This window comes from Zingiber officinale, chromosome 3B (assembly GCF_018446385.1).
Source record: "Zingiber officinale cultivar Zhangliang chromosome 3B, Zo_v1.1, whole genome shotgun sequence".
In the NCBI taxonomy this organism is placed as follows: Eukaryota; Viridiplantae; Streptophyta; class Magnoliopsida; order Zingiberales; family Zingiberaceae; genus Zingiber; species Zingiber officinale.
Window position 1 is genome coordinate 76,615,356 of NC_055991.1, and position 11,163 is coordinate 76,626,518.

Genomic DNA, 11,163 nt, shown 5'->3' on the forward strand with positions numbered 1-11,163 from the left:
AATCAACCTGCATTGAATAAATCAAATTTCATAACTTAGACATTCACTGCAAGATATCTATTAACAAGGTAACATCAATTGGTAATGTTCACATACATCATCAGATAGCTTCATGTCCTTAGTATGGATGCGAAGAACCTCCAATCGGCCAACCTCATCAGGAACACCAATGTCAATTTCTCTGTCAAACCTATCGAATCGTCTAAGAGCTGGATCGATAGTGTTTGGCATGATCGTAGCCCCAATGACAATTACATGAGCACGCGACTTCAACCCATCCATCAGTGTCAACAGTTGAGAGTTGAAATGCACTGGTATGCATAAATGCACCAGTAAATCAAAACCTTAACATAGAGTTGAAATGCACTGGTATGCATAAATTCATGAGATTACTTATGGAAGAAACGATTAGGAACTGATCAAGACTGAACCAAACAAGATAGATGTAGCTAACATAAACCAAATGAGTGAAACCAGTCACTCATGCATAAACGAGACATGGAACTAGCATATGTTGAATCAAATTACAGGAACTATGATCCACTCCAATTAGAACCATCAATGTGAGCTCATGGAAACATTGAATATTTACAAGAGAAAAATACTGCTACCACATTTCAGCATTTACAAGTAGAAAAGTGATTATTAAGAACATTTATAATCATAATAGATACATGAATCAAATAATTTATAGATGAAATAAAAAAAAAAGATAAAAGCATAACTGATTGTCAGAAAGCTTCAAGCAATGACAGGTAGCTTGATTAGTTAGATTACAAAACCCAAACAACTATATAATAAATCCAAATTTGATCAAACCAGTAACTTAAATCAATAAATGAAAAATGTTGTTAACATGTTTGTTCAACGTTGTTGTCTCCTTGTTTAGGAGCATTCTTCATAGCCCGCATGAATTTTTAAACAAAAATCATGTCTAGTACTGTTTTTCATTTTTCTGAGAAAGTACAAATATAGAGGTACAACAAAAAAACTCCAGAAAGTATTTGCAAAAGTCAAACAAACATATACGGACAAAGTATCATCAAACTCTATTCACAAATATGTATCTCAACTAAAGAAATCACATTCTAGATGTTGGTGAAGTATTAACACTTTGGCCAATATCTAAGTCTCCGACAAGGTAATTTCTAAATACTTTTACACATGATCAATAGGAATATCAGATGTTGGCTGTCCAACATGGGTACAGAGAAAGGTTAAGAATCCAAATATCTGAGGTCAAGATTAGACGTGTTAGTCAGATCTTTATTATTTCTGATTGTATTTTCTCATGATGATCTGCATTCTATTATTGTTTCTAGTAATAGCATTTAATTGGATGGAGTAGATTTTTGCAAACTAAATGCCTCCAAAAATATCTTACGAGCAGAAAAGGTCACAACTAACATTGATAAAGCAAATTACTCAACATCAACAGGAGTTGAACACATATGCATGGAAGAATCTGGGAAACCACTGAGGAAGAAAGGGAAAATCCCTTCCACTTATCAAACTTACTATGTCAGTCTAGTATAGCCAAATAAGCAAATATTGATAAAGCTTGATGTTTGTAAGGCCATGTATGCAAAAGTAATGGTAAGTTACCATCAGTCATCGTCAGTTAGAGTAATAATGCAATAATAGAAACAATGTGGAACTACTCTCCTCAAGAAACTAGCTTAAGTTCTAAAAGTCTTGTATGCATTACTGCAAACTTAATATCTTGAAAGAATATCCAGACATGAAATTTGATTTTGATAGGAAAACAATAACTTCAAAAACACGCGGAGCAAAAACAAATAGAGATTATAAAGCTCACTCTTCCAATCTTTGGTGTGCAAAAATCACAACTGGAGATTTTTCAGCATCTTTTGGTATCAGGGATATTAAATCTGATGGTTCATCCAGAAAACGGATAATGCAATTAGCATAAACCTGTGGATGCTTCAATAATGGTTAATTCATTACTAAAGCAAAAGTTCATTGATTGAATATAACATTTTTTTGTTTTAAAAAAACATGCCTCAACAATCAATAGACTCTCATCGTCTCTCAATGAAGAAGCAACACCTAGAACCTGAATAAGGTCCTTCAGTTTCCCAGATTTGGGCACATTTATTGTGTGAGCAGATGGCTCAGTATTACAATCAGTACTGAAAACAGCAACATCATGTTCATGCATTTGTGTTAATCTTACTAGTGTTATATTGACCGATCTAATCTCACTTATCTAGACGCTCGATATACTTGTATCCTTAGACTCCTTGTTTATAAAAGGAAAGATAATCTAATGGAGTTATGATGTGGTGTGATGTAAGTGTAATGGCAACTTAATAGGTATCTCTGTAAGAGACCATGAAAAATTCGTATATTTTTGACCTTGCGTTTTTTGGTTTGAATCTTTACCATCTGCATGTTCAAAATGTTTTTCACTTCAACAGTGTACAAGAAAACTAAGAATGTGTTTAGTAAAGTGACGCTAGATTTACCTTGTTCGCCAACATGCTTGAATTCTTCGACCTGTTTGAAATTAAGCCATGGCTTCACCCGCACTTTGGCCTCATACAGCTTCTTCTCCCCTCCCTCAACTGCCTCCACAGTCAAGTGATGCAGAGTTCTAGCGACAACCTGCTCCCTCGCCTTCACAACACGTGCAAACTCCATAAGCGCATTCTGCGCATCGACAGATCGAAAAACATTGGTCTAGAGAAAAGCCCCAATTTTGGGAGAGAAAAAAAAACAGTAATTAGGAGGAGTGCGAGACCTGTTTCTTGTTGTGCTCGTCGATGGCGAAGCGAGCGACGATATAGGTTAACTTGTTAGATCAAAAAATGTAATTACCCTAAACATTCGATGCGATTGAGTATTTTGTGGTCTGGAAACCTCCTCCAACCAGCAGCCTTCGCGATCATTCCTGCTCGACTCGACGAATCACCTGATCTCCTTCCTTCCTTCCTTCCATCCATCCATCCATCCATCCATCCATCCATGGCGACTTCGATTCCCATCCACACTACACTCAACCCTCGCCTTCTCTCTCGCAACTCCACCTTCCTCCAGCAGGCCACCCCTCTGACCCGCTCCTCTTTCACTTTCACCCCCTTCGCCAAGCTCGACCTCTCGGAGACCATGGGTGGCCGCGGCCTCTGCAACAGCGAGCGAGGCATCCTCCACGAGCTCCAGCGGACCACCATTGAACAGCCACCTTTGCCTCCTCTCGCCTCCCCACTTGCTCCTGCCCCGCCTTCTGCCGTCGGCGTGGACGAAGGCGCTTTCGAAAAGGAGCTCTTCGACCTCACTGGATGCTTCCCAGGCGGCGAAAAGGGCCTCAAAGACTTCATCCAGCAGAACCCCTCTCCTTCCGAGGCAAAGGCAAGGGCGGGCGGCGAGGAGAGCATCGCGGTGTTGCTGGCGCGGGCGAAGCCGAAGCTCCCCAAGCTTCCCCTTTTCCTGCCGGGGATGATCGTGATTGTGAAGAACCCCAAGAACCCTTTCCACATGTACAGTGGGATCGTGCAGAGGGTCACCGACGGGAAGGCCGGTGTGCTCTTCGAAGGGGGGAATTGCATCTATCATTTATGCTGCGGTTTTTCTTAGGACCGAAGCAGGTGGTTTTGATCCTGATCGGGAGAGGCAGGTACGCTAGAAGGAGAAGAGGGAGATGAGGGGCTGAAAGAGATGGCCGGAGGAAAGTGGTGGTGCCGTAGCGACGATATAGGTTTAGGGCTAAGTATGGGTGGACGGTGCGATATAGGTTTAGGTTTGGAGGGAAGAGTGAAGTGTTGCAAATTTTGGCTAAGTATGGGTGAAAAAATTAAATTATTTTATTTTATCATAGACATCGGATTTTAAAAACCGCTGTTAAAATCGGTGTCTATTAACGAAAAAAAGGCGCTCATAGACATCGCCTAAAAAACCGATGTCTATGAGCGAAAATCTGCGCTCATAGACACCGATTTTTGGAAAAACCGGTGTAAAATACTCAAAGACATCGGTGTTTTCTTAAAACTGTTGTTGTTCCACCGATGTCTATGAGGGTTTTTGTTGTAGTGATGGAGCTTCTTGACTGGCCAGAAGTCGAGAAGGTCAAGTGTGCCTCTTTCTGCCTATCTGGAGATGCCCGTATGTGGTGGGAGAGAGTGAAGAGCAAGAGAGCAGCCAACCAGATGAGCTGGGTTGACTTCGAGACAGAGTTTTACGAAGAATTCTTTCGTCAACGGATCACCAATAAACATTATGAGGAGTTTATAGAATTCAGACAGGGTGATCTGTAATGACCCAAATTTCCTCAATTAGAGTCCTAAAAGTAATTTAAAAATATTTTAAAATGCTATAGAAATATTCTAGGGATTTTTAGAAATTTTTAGAGTATTTTTATGTAATTTTTGGAGGTCGTTTGGTAATTTACTAAACGAAGGAAGTTTCGACAAACAAATGTCCAAGCCGAGAATTGAACCCACGACCTTTGACTCGATCAAAACCCGGCTAACCAGGTGTGCAAATGGATTTTTCTGTTTAAAAAAGATAGCGAATTTATTTAAGATAGTTAACAGAATATTGGATTATAAAAGGGATAAGTTGATGTTGGATTTGACTGTTTAGAAAAAGTAGCGAATTTATTTAAGATAGTTAACAGAATATTATAAAAGGGATAAGTTGATGTTGGATTTGTCTATTTAGAAAAGGTAGCGAATTTATTTAAGGAGTTAACAGAAATATTAAGTTATAAAAAGGGATAAGTTGATGCTCTGTTTTCCCGGGACTTAAACCATTCTCTCCTTCTCTTCTGCGTACGATGGCGGAGCTCGGGCAGAAAACGAAAGGGAGTTAGGGCATCATCTCCGACGGTCGGCCAAGGTCCTAGAAGCCCTTTTTGTTCGGTTGTGAGTCCAAGAAGCAAGGTAAGTGCTTCTCACCTGCAGTAGGAGTAGTTTCGGACCTTTGTTCTTCTTGAATTCGAAGCATAAGAAGCGCTTATAGTGCATATTTTTAATTAAGCCTATAGTGCAGATTTTAATTAAGCTTATAATGCAAATTTTTATATAGAGCTTATATTGCAGATTTTAATTAAGCGCTTATAGTGCAGATTTTTAATTAAGCCTATAGTACAGATTTTAATTAAGCTTATAGTGCAGATTTTTATGTAGGCTTATAGTGCAGATTTTAATTAAGCTTATAGTGCAGATTTTTAATTAAGCCTATAGTGCAGATTTTAATTAAGCTTATAATGCAGATTTTTAATTAAGCTTATAGTGCAGATTTTAATTAAGCTTATAATGCAGATTTTTATGTAAGCTTATTGTGCAGATTTTAATTAAGCCTATAGTACAGATTTTAATTAAGCTTATAGTGCAGATTTTTAATTAAGCTTATAGTGCAGATTTTAATTAAGCCTATAGTGCAGATTTTAATCAAGCTTATAGTGCAGATTTTTATGTAAGCTTATAGTGCAGATTTTAATTAAGCTTGTAGTGCAGATTTCTTAGAGCTTAAAATACAGATTTCTTTAGAGTAGATTTCTTTAGATCTTGTAGTGCAGATTTCTTAAGAGCTTATGGTGCAAATTTCTTTAAAGTTTATAGTGCAGATTTTTGGTGGAACTTGTAGTGCAGATTTTTGGTGGAACTTGTAGTGCAGATTTTTGGTGGAATTTATAGTGCAGATTTTTGGTGGAACTTATAATACAGTTTTTAAAGAAAAAGATTATAGTGCAGTTTGGTTAAATATTATAGTGCAAAATTTATGTTTGCATACTATGCAGAAATAGTATAGCATAGAATGCAGGATCTTGATTAAAATAGTATGCAGAATTTTGATTAGCATAGTATGCAGATTTTTGTTTATGCATTTCAAAGTTAGAATTTGTTTAAACATTTCAGTTTTTAAAGAAGCATTCTTTTATTAGAGGTATTAACAAGTATAAGAAAGATAAAGAAAAGAAAGAAAAAGGCCAAGGCCTTAAGTAGATCCCAAAGTCAAGACTTTAGGGATTTTGGCACACAAAGTGCTCGTTAAAATGCCAAGACATTTAAAGAAGAAGTAATTAAGATAAATCAGCTTATAAATCAGTATTTTACTTTTAACAGTGGCACTGTGCTGGACTCTCAGTTGTCCTTGGGTTGGGCTCCCATAGTCGTCCCTAGGTTTAGATAACCTAGTAAACCCTATTAGATTCGGGACCAGCTATCTCGGGTCTAGTTAGGGATGCGCGCATAGCAAGTACAGTTGTCGGGCCCAAGAAGAAAGTTGATTATTATTTTGAAGTATTAAAGTATAAGTTTTTAAACAAGTAAAACAAGCTTCACATAAGTTTAAAATCCTGCAAGTTTAATTTTCTTTTATGCTAGCATGTTTTGCATTTCAGCCTGTTTGATTCCTTTACTATTGGATGAACATTAGTAGTCTTCAGTAAGCATTCAGTTAGTTCATGTTATAGATATATGTACATGCATATCGAGTTTTGTGAGTTAGATAGCGCTTACTAAGCAATTTTGCTTATAGTTGTATTTCCTCTTACTGCAGATAAAGGAAAGGAAAAGTTATAGCAAAGGAAGGCGACAAAGAGGTGTGGATGGATGTATAATGCCTGGACTATAGAAGCCTTGGGACCTAGCATAAGAATTTATTAAGATTGTCATTTATTAAGAATGTATTAGATGAGTCATTTAGTCTTCCGCTACTAGTTAATTGTATGTTTTAAGTTCTCCGAGAGTTTTAGAAATTACTATCAACATGTGAACAAGGATAGTTAAGTAAAGTTAGTAGTCCAGTAGCGCCCCGCCCTCACAGACCAGTAATGAGGAGGGTGGGGTGTGTGATCTGCCAGTAGAAGAATCAGTCAAGAGATTCAACAGACTAGCTCGTCTCTGCCCAGAGCTAGTAAGTACAGAGAAAGAACGAGTCAGACTGATGCTCCGAATGCTGAGACCAGAAATAGCACTTAACGTGAGTAGTGGAACTCACCGACCACATACTGGTGAAGAGATGGTCAGCGGGGCATTAGTACTATCTGAATAGCATTAAGGCACAACAAACGTAGCTCAAGTCGGTCAAGATAGAGGATATGACAGCAGGGAGTCAGAAACCCCAGGCAAGCAAGCAGAACTGGAAGGACAAAGATAACAAAAGGAAACGATGGAATACAGGAGGCAACCAAAAGGGAGGTTCAACAAACAAGTAGGCCAAGTTCCCTCCCTGTCCTAAATGTGGGAGAGTACATCCAAGAGTCTGTCTTTTGGGTATGACTAGATGTTATTCGTGTGGTCAAGAAGGGCATCTGGCTAAGGCATGTCCTAACAAGCTCAAAGCATCTCAGCAATAGACAGCGCAATACGGGAACAAGCCTCAGTTACACTACATGCTTACAACTCTGGACGGACCTCAGCTCAGTCAAGGAAGGTTGGAGGCCCCACCAGTTTCAGCCAGTGCCAGAGTATTCTCCCTCACTAAAGAGGAAGCTGCTAGTGCCTCCACGGTCGTAACAGGTCAAGTAGTTATTTTTCAGCATGTAGCTACTGTACTATTTGATACTGGGGTAACCCATTCTTTTGTATCAGTACCCTTTGCCAAGGAATTTCAGGTGCCTACAGAGAGCATGAACTCCAAGTTCTTGACAACCCTACCTTTGGGGGAAGTCATGAAGCCCAACTAGTGGCTTCGGGCTGTACCAGTCAAAATTTCAGACCGAGAGCTATATGCTAATTTAGTAGTTCTTGCGATGCAGGATTTCAACGTTATTCTGGGTATGAATTTCCTTAGTAAGTACAGCTCTTTCGTGGACTGCCGCAGAAGGAAAGTGATTTTCATCCCAGAAGGGGAACCATCCTTTGAGTTTACGGGAGTGTCGAAGAGAAAGACCAAGAAATTCCTCTCTTCCCTAACAGCTCAGCAAATGTTAGCTAAAGGGTGTGCTGGTTTCCTTGCACACATTGTGAATACAGAAGAATAAAAAGGACCCAAGCAGGAAGATGTTCGGGTAGTCTGTGAGTATCCGGAGGTATTTCCAGAAGAGCTACCTGGACTACCTCCCAACCGAGAAGTGGAGTTTGAAATTGAGTTGGTTCCTGGCACCGGTCCAATTTCAAAAGCTTCATACCGGATGTCTCCAGCAGAGCTGAAAGAGCTACAAGAACAACTCCAGGAGATGCTTGACAAAGGTTTCATTCACCCTAGTCATTCACCATGAGGAGCTCTAGTGTTATTCGTTAAGAAGAAAGACGGATCTATGCAGATGTGCATCGATTATAGAGCGCTGAACAAAGTGACAATTAAGAACAAGTACCCTCTTCCCAGAATAGATGATCTATTTGATCAGTTAAAGGGGGGCAACAGTGTTCTCTAAGATAGACCTGCGCTCTGGATACCATCAGTTGAAAGTGAAAGAAAGTGATATATTCAGAACAGCTTTCAGGACCAGATATGGACACTATGAGTTTGTAGTCATGCCTTTTGGTGTGACTAATGCACCTGCAGTCTTCATGGACTTAATGAACAGGGTGTTCAGAGAATACCTTGACAAATTTGTCATCGTGTTCATCGACGACATTCTGATTTATTCCAGAACCCCAGAGGAGCATGATACGCACTTGAGAATAGTACTGCAGGCCCTACAGCAGAAACAACTTTATGCCAAATTCTCAAAGTGTGAGTTCTGGTTAGAGCAGGTGGCGTTTCTAGGTCACATCATTTTTAAAGAAGGTATCGAGGTGGACCCTACCAAAATAGAAGCGGTCAACAACTGGTGTAGACCCAGGAACGCTAGGGAGATCAGAAGCTTCCTTGGTTTAGCTGGGTATTACAGGAAATTCATGGAGGACTTTTCCAAGATAGCCTCTCCACTAACAACCCTAACTAGGAAGAACAAGAAGTTTGAATGGTCAGACAAATGTGAGCAAAGTTTCCAAGAATTGAAGAAAAGACTGACCAGTGCTCCCATTCTGACTGTTCCAGAGAGCGACAAGAGTTTTGACATATCAGTGATGCTTCCAAGATGGGCCTCGGAGCTGTTCTCATGCAAGAGGGGAAAGTTATAGCTTATGCTTCCAGACAACTCAAGGATTATGAGAAGAACTACCCCACTCATGATCTAGAGCTGGCAGCCGTGGTCTTTGCACTAAAACTCTGGCGACATTATTTGTATGGAGTCCAGTGCCGAATCTTCACAGGCCATCAGAGCTTGAAGTATTTCTTTACCCAGAAAGATTTAAACATGAGACAGCACAGGTGACTAGAGTTGGTTAAAGATTATGAATGTGAAATCCTCTACCACCCAGGTAAAGCTAACAAAGTGGCGGATGCACTGAGTCGAAAGTCCAGTGCAACTCTGATGCACTTGTCATCATTAGCACTACCACTGCAGAAGGAATTGTCAGACTTTGAAGTTGAAATTATTTATGGGCAACTCTCTGCATTGACTTTAGAGTCAACCCTACTTGAGGATATACAGAGAAAGCAAAGTGAAGATCCAGATATCCAGAAGATCAAGCAGGGGATATAAAAAGAAGAAAATTCAGGGTTTCGGGTGTCAGACAGTGGAATTCTCTATCAGGGGAGCCGCCTTTGTGTCCCCAATGATGAAGAATTGAGAAAGAAGATTCTGGAAGAAGCTCATAGTACGCCATACTCCATGCATCCTGGTTCCACCAAAATGTATTAAGATTTAAAGCAGAGATTCTGGTGGTCTGGACTCAAGAGAGATGTTGCAAAATATGTCAGTACCTGCCTGACATGCCAGAGGATCAAAGCAGAGCACCAGAGACCAGGAGGAGTCCTACAACCCCTCCCAATATCAGAGTGGAAGTGGGAAGAAATATCCATGGACTTTATAACAGGTCTTCCAAGAACTACGAATGGATATGATGTGATATGGGTGATAGTGGATAGATTGACCAAGTCTGCCCATTTTCTAGCCATCAAGGTGTCCCACTCTATAGAGCAGTTGGCACAGCTATATGTTAAGGAAGTGATCAGACTTCATGGAGTCCCGAAGTCTATTGTTTCCGATAGGGATGGGTGCTTCACCTCTCATTTTTGGGAGTGTGTCTAGAATGCATTAGGCACCAAACTCAAGTTCAGCACAGCCTTCCATCCCCAGACTGATGGACAGACAGAACGAGTAAATTAGATTTTAGAAGACATGCTCAGGGCTTGTGCATTGGATTTTAAGGGTAGTTGGTGTAGGTATCTGTATTTAGCTGAATTCGCCTACAACAATAGCTACCAGGCCACTATCAAGATGACACCGTACGAAGCACTGTATGGCCGAAAGTGTAGATCACCTATATGCTGGTTAGAGACTGGAGAAAGAAAAGAGATGGAATCAGAACTAGGCAGGCAAATTGAAATGATAGATGAAACTACTCAGGCTATCCAGAAGATCAGACAGAGAATTGAGACTGCACAGAGCAGACAGAAAAGTTATGCTGACACATGTCGTAGGCCACTTGAATTCCAATTAGGGGATTCAGTCTTTCTCAAAGTTGCTCCTATGAAGGGAGTGATGAGATTTGGCAAAAAGGGCAAGTTAAGTCCCCGCTACGTAGGGCCTTACATGATCACAGAGAGGATTGGGAAAGTAGCTTATAAGCTGGACTTACCACAAGACATGTCAGCAATACATAATGTATTTCATGTCTCCATGCTAAAGAAGTGCCTCCACGACCCTAGCCAAGTGATTCAGTCTCAGTCAGTGCAGATCCAGGAGGATCTTAGATATGAGAGTAGACCTACACAGATAGTGGACAGAGAAATTAAGAGACTAAGGAACAAAGAAGTACCACTAGTGAAGGTCATTTGGCAGAATCAGAAGCGCGAGGAAACTACTTGGGAGCATGAGGACAACATGAGACAGAGATATCCAGAATTATTCTAAGTTCGAGGATGAACTTTTTATAAGGTATGAGGAATTGTAATAACCTAAATTTCCTCATTACGAGTCCTAATAGTACTCAAAAATATTTAGAAATGCTTTAGAAATATTCTAGAGATTTTTAGAGTATTTTTATGCAATTTTTGGAGTTCGTTTAGTATTTTTACCAAAAGAAACGAATTTAAGGCAAAAAGAGGTTGGCCCGAGGATCGAACTGGAGACCTCTAGTTAAGCAAAGTCTTAAGTTGTTTCGGATGACCAGGAACCCAGCAGGGCCGTGCTGATCAAAGAGAGGG

General features: G+C 40.1%; 2 protein-coding genes across 2 annotated transcripts; one reads left to right on the top strand and one right to left on the bottom strand.

Annotated features, from left to right (window-relative positions):
• Window positions 1-1,815: 1,815 nt before the first annotated feature.
• LOC122054944 (multicystatin-like) lies at window positions 1,816-2,962 on the bottom strand. Its single transcript, XM_042616356.1, has 6 exons — window positions 2,936-2,962; window positions 2,765-2,815; window positions 2,490-2,673; window positions 2,355-2,409; window positions 2,024-2,153; window positions 1,816-1,935 (listed from the first exon to the last, which is right to left on the bottom strand). The coding sequence occupies exons 1-6, from the start codon at window positions 2,960-2,962 to the stop codon at window positions 1,816-1,818; spliced, it is 567 nt and encodes a 188-aa protein (XP_042472290.1).
• Window positions 2,963-2,988: 26 nt separating this feature from the next.
• Window positions 2,989-3,597, top strand: LOC122054945 (NAD(P)H-quinone oxidoreductase subunit S, chloroplastic-like). Its single transcript, XM_042616357.1, has one exon. It carries the CDS (start codon window positions 2,989-2,991, stop codon window positions 3,595-3,597), a length of 609 nt encoding a protein of 202 aa, XP_042472291.1.
• Window positions 3,598-11,163: the final 7,566 nt, after the last annotated feature.

Coding starts and splice junctions, on each gene's coding strand:
- LOC122054944 (XM_042616356.1), bottom strand. CDS start 2,962: ATGGAAGGAAGGAAGGAAGGAGATCAG. Junction 2,674..2,764: donor ACGAGCACAACAAGAAACAG/GTCTCGCACTCC, acceptor GTCGATGCGCAG/AATGCGCTTATGGAGTTTGC. Junction 2,410..2,489: donor CAAGCATGTTGGCGAACAAG/GTAAATCTAGCG, acceptor TTGAACATGCAG/ATGGTAAAGATTCAAACCAA.
- LOC122054945 (XM_042616357.1), top strand. CDS start 2,989: ATGGCGACTTCGATTCCCATCCACACTACACTCAACCCTCGCCTTCTC.